General features: G+C 37.3%; 1 protein-coding gene across 1 annotated transcript in view; it reads right to left on the bottom strand.

The window, feature by feature from the left end:
• Nucleotides 1–27,736, bottom strand: part of LOC150108079 (dynein axonemal heavy chain 3-like) — a 1,881,116-nt gene that overhangs the window by 319,234 nt on the left and 1,534,146 nt on the right. The window contains exon 61 of the mRNA XM_090415945.1: nucleotides 8,879–9,085. Within this exon, the coding sequence (XP_090272071.1) occupies nucleotides 8,879–9,085 (207 nt within the window). The remainder of the gene's footprint in view (nucleotides 1–8,878; nucleotides 9,086–27,736) is intronic.

Genomic DNA, 27,736 nt, shown 5'->3' with positions numbered 1-27,736 from the left:
GGTATGTTTTCCAGGCGGTAAAATGAGTAGAGTGATTGAGGCATTGAACATGAGGCGGGAACGAGCAAAAGAGTTAATTGTATTAATTGGAACAAATGATTTGAGAGAGAACAAAGAGCATGTCAAAATGAATGTCAGGAGACTGCTTGGAAAGATAAAGGAGAATAGTGTGACGGGAAGGGTGGTCAGTGTGTTGCCTAGGTATGATTGTGGTGAAATGAGGCGGAGAGCAAGGATTATGAATGATATTCTGGCTGAAATGTGTGAGGAGATGGGAGTACAGTTTGTTAATGTGTGGAATGAGTTTGAGGGACGAAGTGAGCTGTATGGGAGCGATGGACTGCATTTGAGTGGTTATGGTGTGAGTCGCTTGGAGAGACTGCTGCGGGAAGGTAGAGAAGTGAATAGAGAGAATGAATCAGATCAAGAGGGGAGTGATGTGGAAGAGCAGGAGAGTAAGACAGGAGAGATTGAAGGAGTGGAAATGAATGTGGAAGTGAGTGGTATGAGTATAGATAATGAGAGAATGGGTGTGCAAGAGGAGCAAGAAAACGGGGAGGCTCAGGGTGGACAGGGATACACAGCGTGAGAAAGGTGGATGCTCCAAGAGGAGGTGAGAGAATGTGTAGGTAGAAAAGTAATGGGATGATCAGGGATCAAAAGGAAACAGATGGAATTGCAAAGGGTTCTAAAATGAAGAAGCAGAAAGGGAAATGGCCCCAGTCCAGCATGGAGAGATCACATCGAGTGAGTGGTATCAGTGGAACTAGCTGTAGATCCAGAAATGAGTTGTTATGTTTGTATACCAATGCTAGAAGTATAAGAAACAAGGCGGATGAAATGGTTGCACTAATTGCGTCTGTGCACCCAGAGATTGTCGGAATAAGTGAGACATGGTTAGATGACGATGACATCCTGACAGGAATAGAGATGGAAAGGTATGATGTGTTTCGTGAGGATAGAAGGGGTAAAAAGGGAGGGGGAGTGCTATTGATGATAGAGAAAGAGTTATGTCCATACAAGGTAGAGATGCAAGGGGGAAATGGGGCCAGTGGTTTTGAGGCAGTATGGTGTGAGATAGAGGTGAATAGAATCAAATACTTGGTGGGATGTTGTTATAGACCTGGTAATGTGGATGGTGGTGATAGTGAAATGTATAGTCAAATAAGCCAAGCAAATAAGAAAAGGGTGATCATTATAGGTGATTTTAATTATGGCAATATAGACTGGAATGAAGAGATAGCGACTGGAAGTAAAGAAAATGAGTTTCTTGAGTTTTTGAGGGATAACTACCTCAGACAGTATGTAACAGAGGGCACAAGAGGATTAAGGGTTTTGGATTTGGTCATCTCATCGGAGGATGTAATTATCAATGAGGTATCAAATCATCCGCCAATTGGTGAAAGTGACCATGAGGTGATTACTTGTTTGGTTGCCAGCAGTGCAAGGACCCCTGTGAAAAAAGGGTATATGTGGAACTACAAGGGGGGTGATTATGAAGAGCTCAGGAGACAGCTTGCAGGTGTAGCATGGAATGAGGAGTTAGCTGGAAAAGAGATCAATGCAGCTTGGGGGATTTTCAAAAAATATTTAGTGGATGCAATGTCTAAATGTATACCACGGGTGAGAAGGTTAAATAAGTTAGGTGTGAGATGGATGAATAAAGAGATTAAGCAAGCAATACAGAGAAAAAGGGCATTGTGGAGGCAGCATAAGAGAAGTGGAAGTAACCAATTTCATGAGTTCTACAAAGACCAGGCAAGGAGAGTGACTTGGTTGGTGAGAGTAGCTAAAGAGAGGTATGAACAGCAGTTAGCTAATGAAGCTAAAAAGAATCCTAGGGAGTTCTTTCGATATGTAGCCAGCAAAAGAAAGAATGATTATGGAAGGATGACATTGATTGGAGGAAATGGTATAAAGACAGCTGTTGCAGAATGTGTGGTGGAGATACTTAATGAGCAGTTCATAAAGATCTTTCAATCTTGTGAATGTGACTTCATGGAGAGATTAAGAGCAGTTGATGATGGGGAGGAGAGACTGACTGTAAGTGAGCAAGAGGTGTTTGAGGAGTTGAGTAAACTAGATGTAAATAAGGCTGTGGGACTTGATAATATATCACCGCATATTCTGAAGGAATGTGCCAGAGAGTTGACACCTGTCTTGACATATTTTTTTAATACGAGTCTTGCACTTGGTCAAGTCGCTAAAGAGTGGAAGGAGGGCAAGATTGTGCCACTTCATAAAGGAGGTGATCGAACTCAAGCATCAAACTATAGGCCTATCTGTGTGTCGGGTGTTGTGGTTAAGTTGTTGGAGAAGCTTGTGAGAACTAGAATCCAGAGGTGGGTTGACAACAATGGTATAATCTTCGATGGACAGCATGGATTTGTTAAAGGGAGGTCGTGTTTTAGTAATCTACTTACTTATTACAATAAAGTGACTGCTTCCTTGGACAGAGGAGAAGGATACACAGTAATATACTTGGATTTCGCAAAAGCTTTTGATAGAGTGCCTCATGATAAGTTGACAGTCAAACTAGAGCAGATGGGGTTGGATATTAGATTAGTGCATTGGATTGGAGACTGGCTATCTGATAGGTATCAACAAGTTGTGTATGGGGGTGCAATATCCAGGAAAAGGAAAGTCACTAGTGGAGTGCCTCACGGATCTGTTTTAGGGCCATTACTATTTAACTTGTATATTAATGATATTGGCGAAGATTTGGATGGAGATATTCAGTTGTTTGCAGATGATGCAAAGTTGGGACGAACCATAAAGAGTAGTGAAGATGTTGTGGCCTTGCAAGAAGACTTGAATAAATTGAGTGATTGGGCAAGCAAATGGGGATGTGAGTTCAATGTTGCAAAATGTAAGGATTTAAAATTTGGAAATCAAAGATGGGATGCAGAATTTATGCTTGGTAAGAATATATTGTTGGAAGTAGAGGAAATAAGAGATCTGGGAGTGATAGTGGATAAGGATATAAAATTTAGGGGTCACATCGCCAAAATTGTGAAGACAACACAAAGACTTCTGGGAATGATGAGGAGGACACTGACGTGTAGAAGTAGGGAGATTCTTGTTCCATTGTATAAGGCTTTGATTAGGCCACACATGGACTATTGTGCCCAGATTTGGTCACCTGGTTTTCAGAAGGATGAAGAGATGTTGGAAAGGGTCCAAAGGCGACTGACTAAGGTAGTTTCTGACCTCTGGAATGTCGAGTATGAGGAAAGATTGAAAAGATGTAATTTGCAGAGACTAGTGGAGAGAAGGAAGAGGGGAGATATGATAGAGACCTACAAGTTGGTAAGGGGTTGCTATAGGATCAATGGTGGAGAAGTTCTACAGCGAATAGTGGGAGATCAGGGGAGAACCAGAGGTCATCCCTGGAAACTGTATAAAGAGGGTGTGAGTAGGGGAGTGAGAGGCAGGTTTTTTTCGTGCAGAGTTGTGAATGATTGGAATGCCTTGCCTGAGAGTGTGGTGTCTGCAAGGAGTTTGAATGTGTTTAAGACCCGGTATGATGAGATGTGTGTGAGATAAAAGGACCTCCTAGATGAGTCTTTGACTCCATGAGGTCTTGTTTAATAATAATAAATAATAATAATAATAATAATAATAAAAAATCTTCCCACAAGAGATTATAAAATTATTTGATTTCCTGATTCAATCTGGATTTTGTATTGTCTTCACAATTTTGGCTATGTGTCCCCTAAATTTCAGATCCTTATCCACAATCACCCACAGATCTTTTATTTCCTCCACCTACAACAATATATCCCCACCTAGCATAAATTCTGCATCCCATTTTTGTTTTCCAAATTTTAAAACCTTACATTTTGCAACATTGAACTCACATCCCCATTTCCGTGCCCAATCACGCAATTTATTCAAGTCTTCTTGTAAGGCCATAACATCTCTACTCTTCATGGTTCGTCCCAACTTTGCATCATCCGCAAACAACTGAATATCTCCATCCAAATCCTCACCAATATCATTAATATACAAGTTAAACAGTAATGGACTTAAAACAGACCCCTGAGGCACTCCACTATTGACTTTCCTTTTCCTGGATATTGCTCTCCCATACACAACTTCTTGATACATATCAGATAGCCAGTCTCCAATCCAATGCACTAATCTAATATCCAACCCCATCTGCTCTAGTTTGACTGTCAACTTATCATGAGTTACTCTACCAAAAGCCTTTGCAAAATCCAAGTATATTACTGTGTATCCTTCTCCTCTGTGGAAGGAAGAAACTTTATTGTAATAAGTAAGTAGATTACTAAAACATGACCTCCCTTTAGCAAATCCATGCTCTCTATCAAAGCTAATACCATTGTTGTCAACCCAACTCTGGATCCTAGTTCTCACAAGCTTCTCCAACAAATTAACCACAACACCTGACACACAGATAGGCCTATAGTTTGATGCTTTAGTTCGATCACCTCCTTTATGAAGTGGCACAATCTTGCCCTCCTTCCACTCTTTAGGAACTTGACCGAGTGCAAGACTCGTATTAAAAAAATATGTCAAGGCAGATGTCAACTCCCTGGCGCATTCCTTCAGAATAAATATGTGGTGATCTATTATCAAGTCCCACTTCCTTATTAACATCTAGTTTGCTCAATTCCACATACACCTCTTGCTCACTTACAGTCAGTCTCTCTTACCCATCATCAACTGCTCTCAATTTCTCCATGAAGTCACATTCACAAGATTTTTATTTATTAATTCATATGGAGTTAATCCCTTCCCCCCCCCCCCCCATCCCTACTGGGGCGAGTTGAGCCTCCTCATGGGGTGGGTTAAGTATTTATGGCTGTAGATCTGTGTGTTCACGGGGCCGGTTTGCCTGCTTGCGGGATGAAAAACCCCAGATAAACTGGGGGAAAAAATCTTGCTGTGCATGCCCAAGACAGGCGAACTTGGCTATGGCTGAGGAAGATCCTTAAGCTCCTCACCTCGGCGATGGGAATCGAACCCAGGACACTCCTTCCCCAGGCATATGGTTGCAAAGCACATAGCCACTAGACTAACCGTGTGGACATTCACAAGATTGAAAGACCTTTATGAACTGCTCATTAAGTATCTCCACCACACATTCTGCAACAGCTGTCTTTATACCATTTCCTCCAATCAATGTCATCCTTCCATAATCATTCTTTCTTTTGCTGGCTACATATCGAAATAACTCCTGAAGATTCTTTTTGGCTTCATTAGCTAACTGCTGTTCATACCTCACTTTAGCTACCCTCACCAATCAAGTCACCTGCCTTGCCTGGTCTTTGTAAACCTCATGGAATTGGTTATTTCCACTTCTCTTATGTGCCTCCATAATGCCCTTTTTCTCTGTATTGCATGCTTAATCTCTTTATACATCCATCTCACACCTACCTTATTTAACCATCTCACCCTTAAAATACATTTACACATTGAAGCTACTAGATAGTTTTTGAAAATCCCCCAAGCTGCATTGATCTCTTTTCCAGCAAACTACTCATTCCATGCTAGACCTGCAAACTGTCTTCTGAGCATTTCATAATCAACCCCCCCCCCCCCTTGTAGTTCCACATATACCCTTTATCTCACAGAGGTCCTCACACTGCTGGCAACCATCCAGGTAATCACCTCATGGTCACTCTCACATTGGTGGATGATTTGACACCTCATTTATAATTACATCCTCTGATGAGATGACCAAATCCAAAACCCTCAATCCTCACGTGCCCTCTGTTACATACTGTCTGAGGTAGTTATCCTTCAGAAACTCATTTTCTTTACTTCCAGTTGCTATCTCATCATTCCAGTCTATATTTGATCACCCTTTTCTTATTAGCTTTTCTAATTTGATCATACATTTCATTATCACCGCCATCCACATTACCTGGTCTATAACAACATCCCACCAAGTATTTGATTCCATTCACCTCTATCTCACACCATACTGCCTCAAAACCACTGGCACTATTTCCCTCTTTCATCTCTACTTTGTATGGACATAACTCTTTCTCTATCATCAATAGCACTCCCCCTCCTATTTACCCCTTCTATCCTCATGAAATACCCCCTCCATCTCTATTCCTGTCAGGATGTTATCCTCTTCTAACCACGTCTCACTTATTCCAACAATCTTTATGTGAACAGCATTTAGTTCACCCAAAGATTAGTGCAACCTTTTCATCTGCCTTGTTTCTTATACTTCTAGCATTTGTATACAAACACAACAGCTCGTTTCTGGATCTACACTAGTTCCACCGATACCACTCATTCGATGTGATCTCTCCATGCTCGACTGAGGCCATTTCCCTTTCTGCTTATTCATTTCAGAACCCTCTACAATTCCAACTGTTTCCTCTTGATCCCAGGTCATCCCATTACTTTCCTGTCTACACATGCTCTCACATCCTCTTGGAGCATCCACCTTTCTCACGCTGTGTATCCCTGTCCACCCTGAGTCTCCCCGTTCCTCTTGCACACCCATTCGCTCATTTTCTATATTCATGCCACTCACTTCCCCATTCATAACCACCTCTTCAATCTCTCCTGTCATTTCATTTAGATAAATATTAAAAATAGTTGCCAAAAGGGGACATCCTTGTCAGACTCCTTGGTATATCTCTCTCGGATATGATAGTTCATAATTTAATCTTATTTGTATTTGATTGTTTTCATATATACTTATGATAGTTTTTAGAATATTATTTGGTTTTTCTTTTATTATGTAGAATAAAATACTTCTTTTAACTTTATCAAATGCTTTTTCAAAGTCAATAAATGTAATACCATATATTCCGGCATATAAGTCGACTTTTCAGCATTGAAAAAAAGTACTAAATTTTTTAGGTCAACTTATATGCCGGGGGTCAAAAATTGATTGCTTTTCAAGAAAAAACCACTATGTATCATACTCTGTTAAATTTATTAGCAATATGCAAAAAGGATAAATAAGTAAAATTATTTCAACTTATATCAAATTTATTTACAGAAAAAATTATTTACATCTTAGATAGTTATTTATTTACAAAAGAAAATAGGTAGGTAACTACATAATTAAAATTTAATTTTCACTGTCTGAATGTATGAAAAGTTCATTGTACTCTTGGTTCTGTAATTTCTTCCAGTATATCGTCATATAAATTGTATTCGTTTTCTCCATCAGATTTAGCATCAATTTCGTCATCATTGTAAACAATATCATCTTCTGAGCCATCTAATTTGTGAGATATAGCACATTTTTTAAAAGATTTTATTATTGTATCTGGTTTTATTTCATCCCATGCTTTCGCTACCTATTCACACATAGTTACCAAAGACGCATGTCACATTTGTCCTCCTTTTGTGTAACTTTTCTCTCCTTCTTGCATCTACGTATTCCACTGTTTTCGTAAACTGTCTTTAAATGGCTTATTTATACAAACATCCAACGGTTGCACTAGCGAAGTTAGCCCACTTGGAATCACTACCATATTGGTATTATTCTCTCTTAATAAAGATTTTATGCTCTCCATTAAATGGGATTTGAACATGTCCCACACTAAAAGACTGTCTGGATTTTTTAATGCACCTTGTCATGTATTCCAAATATTTTTTATCCACAGCTTAACTCCTGCTTTGTCCATCCAACCATTCTCATGAACATGGACAAAAACGTTTCTTGGAATTTTGATCTTTGGCATTGTTTTTCTTTTAAAAATTATCACAGGTTTTAATTTAGTACATTCAGCCATACAAGCAAGTACAACTGTGAAGCTGCTTTTTTCATGTCCAGTTGTTTTTAAAGAAATAGTTTTGCTTCCTTTCAATTCTACTGTTCTATTCCTGATCATGTCAAACATAACTGGAGTTTCGTCCATATTTCCGATTTGAGAAAATTAATAATTTTTTTGCTTTCTTTTAGCATCTCTGAAAACTTAATAACTTATCATTCAAATCCTTTGGCAGCTTCTGTGCGATTTTCGTTTTTAGTCGAAGCACTAAATTTTTCCTTTCCATAAACCGGCTACACCAACTCACTCTAGCTTTGAAGTTTTCGCTCGACTTTTTATTTGCTTTTCCCCACTTGAAAGCAAATAAACGAATATTATTTCTCGTTATAATGAGTCAATTTTGGCGATTTTCTCGAACCCAATCCGCAACATTATTTTCCAGAATAGGCCACTTACAAATTCCTTTCCGTAATGCATACTTATTTTTTGGCATTTTCATTATTAAAGTTTCATTTTTTCTCCAATCGCAAACTAGTTTTGCGTTTACTCCAAACTGACGTGCAGCAATGCAGTTAGTATTTTCTTTTGCAAATTTAATCACTTTGCATTTAAGACTTGCGTTATATTTCATTCTTTTAAAAAGAGCCATTGCACTTTAGTTCACTATTGGTCAACTGGTCAATACAAAATAAAATTTCTTTTGTCAACTAGGTATTTTATATCTTTTGCTAAAACAAAAAATGGAAGGACTAAAAAGGCAGTTATGATCCTAGTGGTTGACGCCTGTATAAAAATTTTATTTAAGAACTGTCATAATTTTTATTTTTAAAGAAATTTTTTGAGTCGACTACTATAAAAACTGAAAAAATTCCAATATCGACTTATACGCCAGGTCGACTTGTATGCCAGAATATATGGTATGTGTTTCTAAATTGTATTCTCTTCTTTTCTCTGTTATTAATTTTAGGCAAAAGGCCAGGTCTATACATGATCAGGTTATACATATAATGTAGGGTTTTTTTTTCTGATTTAAAGCAAAAATATTAAATTTTCTGCATTAAATAAGCAACTTTTTTTTCTTAATACCATATTCAAAATCACATTTCCTTTACAATTTTTTTAATTTTATTTTTTTACTATGACAAATAAAGTTAGCAACTTACTTGGCCCTGTCCTAAAGAAATTGTTTGAATTTTGTTTCCTGTATAGCTTGTATCGTTACCAAATTTAAGAAGAGCTGCCATAGGGTCAGCTCCAGGAGATAACACAAAAATTAGTGGTGAACAGCAATTTGAGTCAGCATATGAACCAACAAGATCAAATGTGGGTGGTTCGATGTAGGAAGATCCAAGATTTTTTAGTACATATTCCTGAAAAAACAAATAATGTAAAATTTACAGTTACAAAAATAAATAATATGGGGGTAAGGCTCATAGATTTAATTACAAAAGTAGATGAAATTCAACATGTTTTGCTGACTAATTACTTGCCGACATCATCAGGAAAAGCAGTGGGGGGAATATACAATATTTGATCACTGTTGTTTTTGACAACCATTTTGCTAGAATGTTTAAAGAGTTTTCTGAAGTGATTTTTTCAAACAGCACCACGAACAGGAACCAAAGTCTTATACTTCATGACATCTAAAAACTTATTCATTTGAGTAATAGACAAGAGCTCTGTTATGCAAATAACTAGCTACAGACTTTAAGTAACAATATACAGACTGTGCATGATATCTCTCATGACATACATTGATTTACTATTGTGATATCAATTAATTTAATTTAAAAAGAAAAAAAAATATTCAGTGTTCAGATCTTTTTTATGTTTTCTGCTTTTCCTCATGATGATGTCACTAATTAGACAGCAAAATGTTGAATTTCATTACTGTAATTAAATGTACAAAAAATAACCAGTATTACTTATTATTATTATTTTCCTGACCCGCATGGAGTCACAAGACTCATCGAAGGAGGTGAACACTATTGAACATAAAGTCTATCATACCACTCCTTAAAATCATCCAGTCTGCATTTTCACTACCCTCTCAGGCATTGCATTCCATGCTCCTTTTGCAACTTCCTGGGATGGCCTCTAGTCTTTGTTCCTTTCCCTCATTCTGCAATATGAAAAATCTCCTCAGTGTTAATATGATGACAATCCTTCAACTTAAATGTCTTGATCATATTCCCCTTTTGCCTTCTATCTACCAAACTCTGCAGTTTGCATGTCCTCAGTCTATTCTCATAATCAATTGTACAGTTCTGACATCATTTTTATTATCGGTCTCTGCACCCTCTCCAAGGTTACTTCATCCCCCATTCAAATCCTGGTGTCCAGATCTGATCACGGAAATCAAGATGTGGTCTGATCAAAGCATTATACAATGAGACCAGTAGACTTTTATCTCTCATGGTCAAAGCTCTTCTCAACACTGCTGCAGTTCTCTAAGATATCTTCACAACCTTTGCAATATGACCTTGGAACTTTAAATTTCTATCCATAATCACTCCAACATCCCTTGCTTCCTCCATTTCTTCTAGTATAACTCCATCAAGTGAGTATAATGCATCCCATCTGTGGATCCCAAATTTTAAAACCTTACATTTAGTTGTATTAAAAGGATATCCCCATGCCTTTGCCTATCCTTCTAGCTTATTCAAATCCTCCTGACGGGCCAAAACATCAGCACTATTACTAATAACCCTCCCAAGCTTCATATCATTTGCAAATAACTGAACATTTCCCTGTAGTCCTGTAACAATATCATTGACGTAAAGATTGAACAGCAATGGTCCCAGGACTAAACCCTGTAGAATCCACTTGTAACCTTCCTACTTCCTGGTACTACTTCCCCATATACAATTCTCTGATACAGCCAATCACTAATCACCAGTTATTTTTTTTACTTATTTTATAGCTGTTTCTTCAATTCCTCTGCAGTGCAATTCCTTGTATGTTCTGATAAAATCAAGCTGAGAAGAAATATGAAATAACAACAAATTCATAAACCTTGTAAAAAAACAAAGAATAACTCAAACTGATCTTAAGTCATTGAATGTGCTATAGATTCAGTTACCTCTCACTACTGGATTCAAATCCTGTCTAGGATGTGAAGAAACTTTATCAGGGATTTTCACCTGGAGTTAGCCAGTCTCATATGAAGGTGGTGGAGTTTTTCCATCTTGAAACTCAGGATTTTTATGCCAACAAAAAGTTAAACAGTTCAGAAGAAAACATGCAGTTTACAGTTACAGTACAATGACCTCTTTGTTACTTCAGTCATTATAAACTCAAAATAACATACCAACCAACCAACCAACCTCTCACTAGAACAAAGTTAGTTAGAGGGGACAAACTAGTACTTTGCTGTAACAGATAATTTGCTACAATGGTTTTTTTTTTTTTGAACAGTAATGATATACTATGAAGTCAAGAACTTTTTAATGTTTGCTATAGGGGAGTCACTTGGCTATTAAGTGTTTGCAGCAGTAAGAGTTGACTGAATTTGATTACAAGCAGAATAATTTTAAAAAATTAATTTCAAAAATATTAACCAAAGATGAAATATGACTTGAGTACCTATGGTCCTATTCAAATTAATCTTACTTTTAAGTTCAGAAACATGCCATTTTATTGTGAATCAGCATATGCCAAAATAACTAAAAAAACCTTTGTAGACAGATTGCACTATCTCCGAACCGTGATTAGAAAATAGTAACTGATAAACATGACAAAGATTCCTGGTATACCACCATAGCTACAATCCATTGTTTTCCAATTACTTGCACAAAAAAGTTCACTCTATTACAAGCCTTAACATTAGTTGTTGTTGTTTTTTTTTTAAAAAACTTTTATTTTCAAAATGTACATTATTTTTCTACATTTATTTAAGATCAATTATTATTAGTATCCAAACATCTAATTCTGCCCAAAACATTGAACTTTAGACAACTATGAACTAATAATCCTATTCACAATTCTGCTGATGATATTATACTTCATTTGGCCTATTCCTTTGACAGTGCTGAGACATCCCAAGTGTCAAGATCCTCCTCTGCAACTAGTGGCTTAAGCACTGATCTCAACAGCATTCTTTAATGGAGTGAGGATAAAATGATCATCTCTCTCTCTCTCTCTCTCTCTCTATGTTCACTGGGCATCTACAGATGCCATATGATCACTCCGATGCTCGGTGATGTGCCATACCAGGCTTCGCCATGTAGTCCTGTTGTTTGCTTTTCTGGCTGCCTCAACTCTCTGAAGATCAGTCACTCCACACATACCATCCATCCATCTCACTGATGGTCTACCCCTTCCTCTTTTTCCAGGAACTTTACCTTCTATTACTGTTCTGAGAAGTTCCTCCTTCTATCCTTTCTATGTGTCCAAAATATTTTAACTTTCTTCTGTCAATATCCTTAAAAAGCCTTAAAGTTCTACTGATCTTTTCTAACACCCATTCATTTGTACACCTTTCAGTATATGATATTCTCAACAGCCTTCTGTAACACCACATCTCAAAAGCAGATATCCGTTTCTTATCTGACTTCTTTAGGTTCCAAGTCTCACATCCATAAGTCGCTGTTGGAAAAACAATTGCATCCAAAATCCTCAACTTTGTTCCCATGGAGATAGATCCATCCTTCCAGATTTTAGACAGGTCTCTGACTGTTGTTTTAGCCATTCCTAATCTTTTTCTGACATCTTCTGAACAGCAATTCTTCACATTAATAATGGATCCCAGGTACTCAAACTTGCTCAATTCTTTCTCCATTAAGGTACACTTGTTTCTCAAGAGCTTCCCTGTTTGTATTTCCTTTGAGAACTATAATCTTTGTCTTACTAAGATTGAGATGAAATCCTCTGTTATTACTGATCTTGTTAACTATGTCAAGAGTTTGTCTTTGTTTTTCCATGTCATTACAAAGGAGTACTATATCATCAGCATACCTCAGATTACTGATCAATCTACCTCCTATCCTAATTCCTGTCCTGAGCTCATCCAATGTTTCATGCATGATGTCCTCTGCACATATACTAAACATCCTTGCCTAACTCCTTTTCCAACTTGAAGCCAATCAGTCAATCCAACACCTGTTCTTACAATGGCTTTTCTTGCTCCCTATACAAGTTGGTTATCAACCTGATAATGTGTTGAGGAAAACCCATTCTTTTCATTACTTCCCACAGTTTCACATGCTCAACACAGTCAAAAGCTTTAGAGTAGTCTAAGAAACAAATTACCAGAGGGAGACTGAATTCTTTATATTTTTCTATGACCTATCTAAGGCAAAGGATCTGATCTCTGGTGCCCTTACCTTTCCTAAAACCTGCTTGTTCCTCAGGCATCTCTGCCTCAACTTTGGCCTCAATCCTATTTAGCATGATCATCAATAAAATTTTGCTTCTGTGAGATATTAAACTCTATAGTTGTTGCACCCTTTCATATCTCCTTTCTTATGTAGTGGTATGAAAACAGACTTCTTCCAGTCTCTAGGCCATGATCCTGTCTCCCATATCCTTGTAATCAATCTATGAAACAGTTTATGCCACTAGAACCTAGAGTTTCTAGGTTCTAGTGGCATAAACATATCGCTTCAGTATTTATTATTATTATTATTATCCTAAGACCCCATAGAGTCACAGACTCATCTAGAAGGTCCCTTTTGTCATGCACACAGCTCCTCATACCGGACCTTAAACACATTCAAACACTATGCTCTGAGGCAATGCATTAAAACATTCACAACTGTCCGTGAAAAAAACTCTGCTTCTCACTCCCTTGTTCACACTCTTTTTATACAGCTTCAAGGATAACCTCATGTTCTACCTTGATCTCCCACCATTTTATGAAACACCTCTTCAGCATTAATCCTGTAACAACACCTTAACAAATGATACATGTCTATCATATCACACCTCTTCCTCCTATCCTCTAGACTCTGCAAATTGCATCATCTCAATCTTCTTTCATATTCAATATTCCAGAGATCAGAAACTATTTTGGTGAATCACCTCTGGATCCTCTCCAACATCTCTTCATCCTTTTGAAAACCAGATGACCAAATCTGTGCACAGTAGTGCACATGTGGCCTAATTAGAGCCTTATACAATGGAACCAGAATCTCCTAACTTCTACAGGTCATTGTCATCCACATTACTGCTAGAATTGGGTGTGCTGTCCTCATAATTTTGACAATATGTCCTCTAAATTTTAGATCCTCCCCTATTACCCAAAGATCATTTCTCTTCTCTACCTCCAATAATATATCCCCACAAGGAGTAAATTCTACATCCCATCTTTGTTTTCCAATTTTTAAAACCTTACATTTTGCAACATTGAAATGGCATCCCTACTTCTACGCCAATTCACTCAGTCTATTCAAGTCTTCTAGTAAGCCAAAATATCTGTTCAACTCCTCATAGTTGGTCACAACTTTGCACCATCTGGAAACAGCTGTATATCCCCATTCAAATATTCCCCAATATCAATAGCATACAGATTAAACAGCAGCAGCCCTAAAACAGACCCCTGAGGCACATCACTAGTGACTTTTCTTTTCTGGGATATTGCTGCACCACATTCAACTTGTTGATACCTATCAGACAAGCAATCTCTAATCCAATGCACTAGTCTGATATCCAACCCCATCCACTCTAGTTTCACTATCAACTTTTCAAAAGGAAATTCATTATCAAATCATTATTCAAATAAAAAAATTCAGATCAAAATCACTAACACATTTTCCATAGCTCTGTATAGTTTTCAGTATTGAGACCACAATGTAATATAAAGAGGTTATTAAAAATCAACAATTAAAAAACCTGACAAATTTCGTGCATCATAAGACTTACATCATCAGGGATAATACGACATAAAAGCTTTACACAACAAAAGCTTAATGCCAATTAATTACACATATTAGATGTTTTTTATAATTTCACATCTGTTAAAAAAATTGATAAACCAGAATACAAATGATATATTCGTTATTGTATGCGTGTTGGAACCTTGCTAGTTGTTGTCAAGTTCTGTGGTTCATACGTGCCATATCATAGGTCCATGGCAGTTAAATTTTTGATGAAAGCAGATCACACGTGATGCAAAAATCAAGCCTTGATTTTGATTGCACTATGTAGGGATCCTAAACATTTGTTGTAGCTTCTTTAAATTTTCTTGTGAAACCGTTATTATCAATAACATATTTGTTTTGCCAGAGTACTTGATGGCCAGTAGTGGTTGTATGGAATGCTAAACCTGAAACAAATACATTAAAAACTTAACAGAAAAGACCAAAAGTTTGGCTATGTTATGTCGATGATATTTTCATCATTTGGTTGGTAACGGTGGATGAGCTGATTGCTTACAAAGATTATCTAAACAACTTGCATCCCAAGATAAAATTCACCATTGAACTAGAACAGCACAAAAAATTACTTTTCCTTGATATCCTTGTCGAAGTAAATGAAGAGGAAAAAAGGTTATTCTTCTTTGTATACAGAAAACCTAAGATTGTTAAATGCCACTTCACACCACCATCCATTACAAAAGATAGGCATAATTAAAACTTTATGAGACAGGACATACAATATATCTAGCATACCAATTAAGAGAAATGAAGATTTACACCACCTGACACGGAACCTCACACTTTATGGTTTTGAACCCAAGACAATCAAAAAAATTCTTAATACAGCTCCTGCAACTCCATTACTTAAACAAGATTTCAAGAATGCAATCATGCTGCCATACATCAAAAATGTCATGGACAAAGTGGCTATGTTGCTCCATGACATAAAAGTGACTTTTTTTTACACTTAAAAAATATCAAGATTCCTGCATCCACCAAAACTGCCACATCACCCCATGAAAAAAACAGGCATCTATGAGATTCATTGCTCTTGTGGTATTTGCTATGTAGGCCAGAAAGGAAGGTTGGGAGAGATCTGCATGTCTAAACATGTAAAAGATGCTGAAAAAAGAAGGGAGCACAAATCAGATTTAGCATTCCACACAAAACAAATGATTTGAGAGGAAGGGTATGAATTGGGTGGCAAGAGATCTGAGGTCAAGAATATGTCAAAAGAGAGACTTGGAATATATAGATGCTTGGAGGGCATTTGAGGATAGAAAGCAATTGTATGCAAAAGATGGCTTGCATTTAAATGAGGAAGGACACAGGCATCTGGAGAGAATGAAGTTCTCTGAAAAAGTCAGTGTGTCAGTGCAGGGAAACTAGACATACCAGGGCGGGTGGTAGCAGGGGTGGACTCTTGTGGGAATAGGTGCTTGGGAGAAGGGAAAATACATCAAGTTAGGCAAAGTTAGTGGAGTCAGGAGGGGATAATGATAGGTATAGAAACAGTGACAATACCTTGATCCTCTATACTACTGTCAAGAGTTATACATATATATATAGGATAAAGGAGTAAAGGAGATAAAGGAGATGAATAAAGAATCGGAATGAAATGAATCCGAATAAAGGAGATGAATTGGTGGCAATGATAACATCAGCCTGTCCAAAATTATTGGAATCTCTGAGACGTGGTTGATGGAAGATGATATACTAACAGGAATAGAAGTAGCAGGGTACAGCATTTTTCAACAGGATAGGAAGGAAAATGCAGTGGTGGAGTACTGCTTATGATAAGTGATGACTTATATCCTCTAAGAGTGAAAACTTTGGAAGGCAGTGACACTAATGGTTTTGAAGAAATATGGTGTGAGGTAGAGGTAGGTAGGACAGGATATTTAGTTGGATGTTGCTACAAGTCAGGGAACACAGAAGGTGAAGAGCAGGAGATGTTTAGGGATTTGAGCTTACCAACGCAAAAAGAATGATTGTTATGGAAAATTTTAACTACCACAGTATAAATTAGTAAAAGGAAACTGCATATAGTAATAAGAGAATGGAATTTCTGGAATTCTTGAGGTGTCAATGTCTTAGACAACATGTAGTAGAAGTAATACGAGGTTCAAGAGTTTTAGATTTAGTCTTAGCATCAGAAGAGCTGATTATTATTATTATTATTCAGGCCTCCATGGAGTAAAAACACTCATCATGAGAAGACCTACCTAGAAAACACAAAGTCTGTCATACCATTCCTTGAACTCATTTACCATTCTTGCTTACAATGCATTCCATGGTTCAACCACCCTCCACACAAAGTAACCACTCCTCACCCTCTTACTCACAGCTTCCTTTCGTAATATCCAAGGATGGTCTCTTGTCATCGCTCCTTCTCGCAAGTCAAAGAAGTCCTCAGTGTCAACCCGATAACTGCCTCTCAACAGTTTAAAAGTCTCAATTATATCACCTCTCCTTCTATCCATCAAACTTTGCAGTCCACATTTATTTACCCAATCCTCATAACTAACATTGTACAGTATTGAAACCAACTTTGTTATCCATTTCTGCACCCTTTCCACAGTTAATTTATCCCTTTCAAATCCTGGGCACCAAATTTGAGAACAATAGTCTAAGTTTGGTCTGATCAGGGTCTTATACAACGGAATGATAACTCTTCTATTATGTATTATATATTATATATATCTTCTATTATATATGTGGGTCAGCATTCTTCTCAGTATTGCAGCAATCCTCTGGATCATCTTCACTACCTTTGCAATATGTTCCCTGAATTTCAGTTTTCTATCAATCATCAACCCCAGATCTCTTGTCTCCCCTACTTCCTCCAGTACAGCTACTAAAATCGAGTATGCATCCTCCCATCGATGGATCCCAAACCTCAAGACCTTACGTTATGCTGCATTAAACCGACACACCCCATTCATTTGTCCATCTCTCCAGTTTATTCAAATCCTCTAGCACTGCTGCCACATCTGCGCTATTACTAGTAACCCTGCCCAGCTTCACATCATCTGCAAACGACTGAATATTCCCTTGAAATCCATTGCAAATGTCATTGATATAAAGGTTAAACAATACAGGTCCCAGTACTGAGCCCTGTGGAACCACACTTGTAACCTTCTGCCTCCTTGATATTGACCCACCATACAGAACTCTCTGATATCTATCAGATACCCAATCCTGAATCCAGTTGACTAACCTGACATCTAAACCCATGTGCTGCAACTTAAGTATCAGCTCATCATGTTATACCCTATCAAATACCTTTGCAAAATCCAAAAAACACTGGGTATATGATTTCCCTCATCAACTGCTCTTGTCACTTTATTATAAAAGGCAATGATATTAATAAAGCAAGAGCGACCCTTAAAAAATTCATGTTGATTCTCACAGATAACGTTACCCTCATCTGCCCAATGCTGTATATGGTCCCTCACTAATTTCTCCAAGACCTTAACAAGTACTGATGACACACAACTGGTCTATAATTAGACACTGCCAGTCTGCTACCACCCTATGCAATGGCACTATCTTACCTTCCTTCCATTCCCTGGGTACCTTTCCCATAGCCAGACTTTCATTGAAAAGACAGGTCAACGGAGTTTTAGTTTTCAGTTCTTTAGCACATTCTCTCAAAACCAGTGGTAAATACCATCCAGTCCCACAGCTTTACTGATATCCAGAGTGCTCAGTATTTGGAACACACTCTCCTCTTGCACCTCTAATCCACGAACCTGCCCTATCCCTCTAGTATTATAATTTTTTTCTCCAGGATGAAATACTCCAATAAAGTGTTCATTGAACAACTCCACTATGTCCTCTGCATCAGTCACTCTATTCCTATTTGTATCCCACAATGTTATTCTTCCACAATCATTTCTCTTCCTACTGGCCACATAGCTGAAAAATTCCCTAGGATTTTCTTTGGATCTTAAAGCCAATCTCTTCTCATATTCCAGTTTTGCCTTCCTCACCATACCAGTCACTCTCCTGGCTGGAGTCTTATAATCTTCATGATATGCTCTCCACCCCTCTCTTCATATCTCTTCCATAATCTCTTTTTCACCTGCAGTTCATGTTTGATATACTTTGTCATTCCATTTTATACCAAATTGTGTTCTCTTCTTCACCCGTGGAATACAGCTTACTATTGCTGCTAACAAATATTCCTTCACAACTTCCCAAGCAATAATGATATCTAGCCCTTCCAATCCCTCCCTCCATGGAACTGTCCCAAGTTGATATCTAAGAATATTATAATCACCTGTCTTATAATTCCACATACGTTCCCTTTTCTTTGATAATCCTGCATATCTGGATGTCTTAGCTCATGAGTCAAGCGTGGCAGACGTGTAAGAAGAGCTCTAGATTGAGATAAGTATTCTTGGAATAATTAAGTATATATGAGTGTTTGTTTGAGTAAGAACTGCTGTAAAAGTGGTGCATAACCATTATTATTAGTGTGGGGGATTTTGTTTTGCTTAAACTCAATTATGAATTCGTTGTTATTATTAGACTTTAGAGTGGTAACCGGCAGACTAAACTCGATGGCGGCTTTGTCATTCCATCACTTTTACTTAGACTTCAGTCGTTTTGTTAAGTGTGAGGTGTGTTATATGTATTCTTTCGATTACATAAATGATCTGTGGATGTTTAGGGCGGATGGAAGGAGGGTGTGTGTGTGTGTGCGAAGTGTGACCTGAACGAGGAATTGATGAATGCAAATATGAAATTGATGACAGAAAGTGTTAGTAGCGAGAATGTTATGCGTTAATAAGGATGAGAGTGAGGCGAGAGTGGCGGAAGTAAATGAAATTGAGAAAATTGAGAGGAAATGGCGGGATGCAGGAATCAAAAGTGGAAAAAATTGAAAGAATGAATCGTAGTGAAAGTCAGACCAAAAGTATAGAAGGATGAATGAGAGTAAAAGTGAGAAGAGGGTGCCGAGAGTTAGAAAATTAGAAAGAATGAATGATAGAGAGAATGTGATGCAAGATTCAGAAGTTGAATTGGATTGGATGAGGAAAGAGATGAAATGGATGAGAAACGAAATTAAGAAAATTCGGGTAAAAACTATTAAAACTAATCATGATGGCACGAAAGAGTTAACGAAAGATGAGCGAGTGGCGTTATATGGCGACTCCATTATTAAAGGTGTGCTGGATGATAGGATGCACGAGGTATGTTTTCCAGGTGGTAAAATGAGTAGAGTGATTGAGGCATTGGATATGAGGAGGGAGCGAGCAAAGGAGTTGATGGCTTTAATTGGCACAAATGATTGGACAGAGGACAAAGAGCAAGTGAGAATGGATGTCAGGAGGCTGCTTGGAAGGATAATAGAGAATAGTGTGACAGGAAGTGTAGTCAGAGTGTTGCCTAGGTATGACTGTGGTGAGATGAGGCAGAGAGCAAGGATTATGAATGATATGCTGGCTGAAATGTCTAAGGACATGGGAGTATAGTTTTTTTATGTGTGGAACGAACTTGAAGAAAGAAGTGAACTGTATGGGAGTGATGGACTGCATTTGAGTGGTTGTGGTGTGAGTCGCTTGGAGAGACTGCTGTTGGAAGGTAGAAAAGTGATTAGAGTGAGAGAGAATGAATCAGATCAAGCGGGAAGTGATGTGAAAGAGCAGGAGAGTAAGACAGGAGAGATTGAGGAGGTGGTTATGAATGAGGTAGTGAATGGTATGAGTATAGAAAATGAGAGAATGGGTGTGCAAGAGGAGCAGGGAAATGGGAAGACTCAGGGTGGACAGGGGTACACAGAGTGAGAAAGGTGGATACTGCGAGAGGAGGTGAAAGAATGTGTAGACAGGAAGGAAATGGGATGACCTGGGATCAAGAGGAAACAGTTAGAATTGAAAAGGATTTTAAAATGAATAAGCAGAAAGGAAAATGGAGGTCTAGCATAGAGAGATCACATCGAGTGAGTGGTATCAGTGGAACTAGTTGTAGATCCAGAAATGAGCTGTTGTGTTTATATGCAAATGCTAGAAGTATAAGAAACAAGGCAGATGAAATGGTTGCATTAATTGCGTCTGTTCACCCAAAGATTGTTGGAATAAGTGAGACATGGTTGGAAGAGGTCGACATCCTGACAGGAATAGAGATGGAAGGGTATGATGTGTTTCGTGAGGATAGAAGGAGTAAAAAGGGAGGGGGAGTGCTACTGATGATAGAGAAAGAGATGCATGAGGGAAATAGGGCCAGTGGTGTTGAGGCAGTATGGTGTGAGATAGAGGTGAATAGAATCAAATACTTGGTGGGATGTTGTTATAGACCTGGTAATGTGGATGGTGGTGATAGTGAAATGTATAGTCAAATAAGCCAAGCAAATAAGAAAAGGGTGATCATTATGGGTGATTTTAATTATGGCAATATAGACTGGAATGAAGAGATAGCAACTGGAAGTAAAGAAAATTAGTTTCTTTAGTTTTTGAGGGATAACTACCTCAGACAGTATGTAGACAGTGTAGGGCATGCGAGGATTGAGGGTCTTGGATTTGGTCATCGCATCAAAGGATGTAATTATAAATGAGGTGTTAAATCATCCACTAATTTTTGAGAGTGATCATGAGGTGATTACCTGGGTGGTTGCCAGCAGTGTGATGACCTCTGTGAGAAAAGGGTATATGTGGAACTACAAGGGAGATCATTATGAAAAGCTGAGGAGACAGCTTGCGGGTGTAGCATGGAATGAGGAGTTAGCTTGAAAAGAAATCAATGCAGCTTGGGGCATTTTCAAAAACTATCTTGTAGATGCAATGCCTAAGTCAGGAGTCTCAAACCCAATTGGACCACAGGCCATTTGCTATAAAAGTCTATCTCAAGTGGGCCGCAAAAAATTTTCGACTAAAAAAACCAGCACTAATTAGAATCGAAGGGAAGTGAAAAAATGAGTATAAATAAATTGGAAAATTAATAACAAAAATTTTGTTTATTCTAAGTCATACAATACATAAAATAATAGTATAATGATTATCACAACTAAAAAAAAATAATAATATGAAGAATATTTTTATTATATTAATATTTAGAATAGATAGTATTTAATACAAATCAAACCAAAATTTTTATTTGAATAAATCAAATATTTATATATTTATACATTCTGAAAAAAGTATAAACTCTCATTAAGAAGCATCACAAAAATTTACAGAGCCTCCTGTCAGTTTGAAATTTTTTGTATTGGAATAAAATACTTCTATCTTCTATATATATTTATTTTTTTTTGGGGGGGGGGGGATCTATATTTTGGGGAATTTTTTAAATGTTACAGAAAATATTTTGGGGAAAAATAATATTTTCGGGTTAATATATATATATATATATATATATATATCTACACATATATATACACACTTGCATAATATAATTATAGTAATTTAATTTCAGTATTTTATTTTTTTCCTGACACTTGACAATGTTTATTATCAACCAGCCTGCCAAAATTTGGACTCAAAGATTGTGAGCATACGACCTTTCTGCCATAATGAAGGTCGTATATGCTCACAGTCACAGATTGACATCGGTTAATCTTGATCTGTGGACTGTTTTGTTACCTTTCATACATGAGAATAATTGTTCACATAAATAGGTGCTTCCAAAATAACATAGAATATTTGCTGCAAACTTTTTTATCATCATTATCATCAGATTCCTGCCATGTACCCTCAAGTTACATGTACAGGATATGATAGTACTACATGAAAAATTTACATCATTATTAACTTCCTCTCTACAATTTTCCTCCAAATCAGTCTGTTACTTGTCAAGACTCCAACAATACCAGATCTTATATTTCTATCGTCTAAGGCACTTTGTACCCTATCAATCCACCTATATCTTGGTCTTCCTCTGGGTCGTTTTCCTGCCAACTTGGCATAGAATACTTGTTTTGCTAATCTTTCCTCGCCCATTCTGTTTACATGACCATACCACCTGAGATTAGCTCTGCTAACGCATTCCTGGATGCTGACAATGTCAAGTTCTTTCCTAATATCCTAGTTTTTAATATGATATTGCCATTGATGCCATCTGTTCATGCCGCTAATCTTTCTCAGGACTCTCATATCTGCAGTCTCTAGTCTTTGGTCAAGTGTTTTACTTCTGACCCAGCTCTCAGATCCATAAGTTAAAACTGGTTTGAACACTGTTCTTGTATACAGCTAATTTAGTGTTCCGACTAATTTCTCTCTTATTCCATATGAAATTATTTAATTGACTTCCTACCATACCAGCTTTGTTGATTCTGTTGTGTATTTCCATATTTCATTTACCATCTTCAGTAAAAATCATGCCTTAGTAGCTGAAATGTTTTACTTGTTCCACAGGTTCTCCATTCACAACACAGTTGACAATTTCAATGATTCTGCCTATTTTCATTGTCTTTGTATTTTTATTGCTGACCTTCATACCATATCTATTACAACAGTTATTCAATTTAGTCAGAGAATCTTGCAGACTTGTAGTGGATTTATTTAGAAGTATAACATCGTCTGCATAAAGCAAAGATCTGACATTAACATCTCCAATTTTGATATCATGTCTAATACCACTTTCCTTCATAATGTGATCCATATAGATACTGAATAACAGAGGGGATAATGCACTTCCTTGTCTCACACCAGATTTAACATTAAACCATCTTCCTGTACTTCCTTCAATTCTAACTGCTGACTTACAACTCAAATAAAGACAAAGTATTGCTTGATATAATGCTCCACGGACACCATATAACTGTAGCTTATTGAATAGCTTCTCTCTTGGCACCATGTCATATGCCTTTTCCAGATCTACAAAACACAAATAGAGATCTTTGTTATATTCCCATGATTTCTCCACTATTTGTCGTAAAGTGAAGATCTGATCCTGACAGCCTCTATTTGACCTGTATCCAGCTTGTTCTTCACCAAGCTTTTCTTCCACAATTCTTCTCAACAGTTTCTCAAGTATACTTGCATATATCTTACGAGGAACACTCAGTAGGGATATACCTCTGTAATTCTCACATTCAGTTTTATTTCCCTTTTTATATATGGGTACTATGAGAGCACTACTCCAATCATCGGGAATTCGTCCCTCCCAGGCATTCTGAACTATGCAGTGCAGCTACTGCAAGACTTTCATACCACCATACTTCAGCATCTCTGGTCGAATATCATCTACTCCTGCTGCCTTTCCACATTTCAAGCCTTTGATGGCTTTTTCTACTTCAAGTATGGATATGTATTCCTGACCATTTGCCTGTTCAGGGTTTTTTTTATCACTGTGCTGTCATCACTGCTTGTTTCATTTAGCAAATTTTCAAAGTAATTACTCCATACTTCAAGGATATCTTTTTCTCCTGTTTCCATGTCACCTTTATTATCTCTAACTCCTTTTACAGCACTCTTTCCTCCATTCCTAAGCTTCTTTAACAACCTCCAGAATATTTTGCCACTTTCTTGATATTTATTTTCTATGTTTATGCCAAAGTTTTCCCATGACTTTTGTTTAGCTAGTTTTACACACTGTTTAGATTTCTTACATTTGTCTCTGTATTCTCTAAGAGCACAAGCTGATTTATTTGTCAGGAACTTTTGATATGCTTTCTTCTTTTCCTTCATTGCCTCTTTAACTTCATCTGTCCACGATGGAGTTCTAATTTTTTCTATCCTTGCAGACAACTTCACCACATGCCTCTCTGGCTGAATCAATCAGGGTTTCCTTCAAGGCTTGCCACTGAATCTCCAAGGTTTGGTTCCTGTTCTCAAACTCTTCGATTTTTTCTTCAATAATCTTTGTGTATTTTAGTCTACAGTTCACATCTGAGAGCTGCTCAACTTTTATTCGATTTAAAACTTTCTTACATGTCATTCTTTTCAATATGAAATTCAATTTTATCCTCCTCAAGACTAAATGGTTTTCACTTCCAATTTCAAATCCTCTGTACACTCTGGTGTCCCGCAGCAGGGAGAAAACAAGACTATCAACAATAACATAGTCAAATGAGACTTTTCTTATTCCTTGCCTCTTCTCTCCATGTGAATTTGTGCACATTTTTATGTTGGAACATGGTGTTAGTAATAACCAGTCCATGTCCTGAGCAGAAATCCAAGGTATTTGCCATTATTATTAGCTTTGCTCTTTTCTCAAAATTTCTCAAAACATTTTTGTATGTCTGACAATCACTTCCTACTCTGCTATTTAGATCCCCCACAAGGACGAACTTTTCCTTTTTCATTGTGTCAGTAGCTTTCTCTAGAGCCTCAAACCATTCCTCCACTTCTACCTTAGTAGAACCTTCTGTGGGACCATAGGCACAAATAAGTCTCATTGTCCAGTTCCCCATTCTGATATTTGCCCAAATCACTCTACTTGAGAATGCCTGCCATTCAAGAAGATGAGCCTTGTATTTTGTGTTAAATACTAAGGCTACTCCTTCTTTTCCTTGATTTTCATTTCCTGAATATAACATTTTGTATTTATTGCTCAGAAAGATCTCACCAATTTTGGTCTTTTTTGTTTCAGTCACCCCAATTATGTCGATCTGGTACTTATCTAATTCCTCTGCTAGCTCCATTTCTTTGCCATTCAGGCTTCTTACGTTGATTGTACCGATCTTTAACTCTGGTGATGTTGAGTTGGGGTGTGTTTTCAGATTTGTTCCAGTAGCTGACTTTTCGCTGTTTCGCCCTGGTTCCCTGGTGAAAGCAACGGGGGCCTTGTTTAACCGGGCGATGCCCCAGCCAGCATGAAATTTTGTCATGTTGTACCATCGTTTTTTATTTTGGTTTAACCAATAAGAATACAATTTGGTCGGCTAAATCCCAAATTGCCAGCCCATCCTCGTTCATTCAGTATCCAGGTAGATACACAACAGGGTGCACCACGAGAAGGTGAGGATTGGACATTAGGTCAGAAGCCCTGGTCGGTTCTCTGCATTCCTTTAAAGGCTATGTGGAGGTCTCCTCTCAGTTATACAGCTTTGACCCTTAAGCACTCCTTTTTGCAAACTTTTTTATTTCCAGATATTTTTGACCTAAATAACTGTATATTTTTGGTAAACGAACTTCTTGGTATTTCACTTTTAGAATGGCATCGTTTTGGAAATCAATAAGTTCCATTCGAATATAAACAGGAGCTATTTCAAAATTAAATGAAAAAGGATCTGTAAAAAGCAAAAAAACTTCTTCTTGCTCCTTAAAATCTTTAAATCGCCTATCAAATTCTTCTTTTATCTTTTCTAGTTTGGGACAATATTGAGAAAAGGTAAAACTTTGATTCTTATTATTTAACTGTTCACACATTGGAAAGTAATTTAGAATATTCTCTTTAAAATAATTTTGAAACATCATGATTTTTCATTTCTAGGAACAATTTGATCTCCTCTAAAAGTAAAAAAAAAGCTTTTTAGAACCTTATGACAAGATAACCAACGAATCTCTGTGTAATAAGGTAGACCTTCAAATTCCCTCTCCACGTCTTTTAGAAATTGTGCAAACTGGCAGTGATTGAGGTCTCTGGATTGGATGAAGTTCACAGTATTTGTCAGAGGCTTGAGTACGCTGCTCATTTCCAACACTTAGGAGCACAGGACCTACTGATGAATGATGCAGTGGAAAGATTGCAGTTTTGGAATGTCTGGATACATTTCCTTTAACCTTGCTGCAAGTCTTGACACAAAAACCTTTATTTTTGCCTGTCATTGCTGGAGCACCATCAGTTGTCACTGCTATGAGCATGCTCAGAGGAACTTGGTATTTTTCAAAAATGCTCCACACGGCGTCAAAAATGTCTTCCCCTGTAGTGGTTCCATGGATGGGAATCATTTCCAAGAACCTCTTCAGTAATATTCATATTGTCATCGCAAGCCTGAAGAAACAAAGCAACTTGAGCCACGTCGTGAATATCGAAACTTTTGTCAAGTGCAATTGAAAAGCATTGTACGTTTGCAGATATTTCTTGCAACTGGTCACGCAGATTATCTACCATTTCGGTTATTCCTTCCATCACAGTATTTCTGGACAAAGAAATATCGCAAAATACTTGCACATTTTTGAGACAAACATTTTCGGCTGCTTTTATCATACATTCAAAGGATTTATCTTAACAAAGGAACCGTCACTAAAAGGTTTGGAATGTTTTGCCCATAAATAGTTGATTTCATAACTGGCTCTCACTGCTGATTCATTATCTTTCATAATTTTTGAAAATACTTGTTGTTGACTTTGAAGTGAATTCTTCATGCTTCTAAATTTTTCTTTTCTCAGTTTACTCTCAAAGCGTGAATATTGTTCTTTGTGAATTTTATCGTAGTGCCTTTTTATATTATATTCTTTGGTGACAATAATTGTTTCGTTACAAATAATGCACACAATTTTGTCTTTTGTTTCAGTGCAGAAGTAATTTAATTGCCATTTTTCTTGACATTTTCTCCTCTCATCAGCAATTTTTCTTTTTCTTATTGGCTTGGAAAGCAACATTGCTTCAGTGAATATTATTAATATTATTAACAATTTTTATAAAAATGTTTGAATAAAAAAGGAAAAAAATTGTAGACCAGTGCACAATACTATTGCAAATAAAAAAAAATAATAATAAAAGGGATTCTCTCATTGCTAGGTAGTGGCTGAATTGTGCACACTGAAATTCAAATATCACTGATTGACTGTAGCAAGTAATTATAAACTCATAGCTGGATTTCCATGCGTGCGTATGCTGTGCATCATGTGAACAGCTTGTAGCTAATAGAATTCAACTTTTTCAGTATGCTACCAGCAACGTGCTATAAATTAACAATGAAATATTAATATAGTTTACTATTGATTAGGATCGGATCTAACATTGGAATTGCGATATAAATTTGTATTACTTTATTATTATTATTATTATTAATATTATTATTATTCAGGCCTCCATCGAGTCAAAAGACTCATCGTGGGAGGTCCTTCCTAAGAAACACAAAGTCTATCATACCACTCCTTAAACTCATTGACCGTTCTCGCTCTCACCACTCCATCCGGCAATGCATTCCACGGTTCAACCACACTCCATGAAAAGAAACCACTCCTCACCCTCTTGCTCACAGTTTCCTTTCGTAACTTCCAGGGATGGCCTCTTATCATCACTCCCTCCCGCTGTTCAACCAAGTGAAAG

The sequence above is a fragment of the Typopeltis vanoorti genome, chromosome 3, assembly GCF_054136105.1.
Source record: "Typopeltis vanoorti isolate ZY-2024b chromosome 3, IOZ_Tvanoo_1.0, whole genome shotgun sequence".
Lineage (NCBI taxonomy): Eukaryota > Metazoa > Arthropoda > Arachnida > Uropygi > Thelyphonidae > Typopeltis > Typopeltis vanoorti.
Note: the sequence above shows the minus strand (reverse complement) of the source record. Positions and strands in the feature narration are given on the sequence as shown.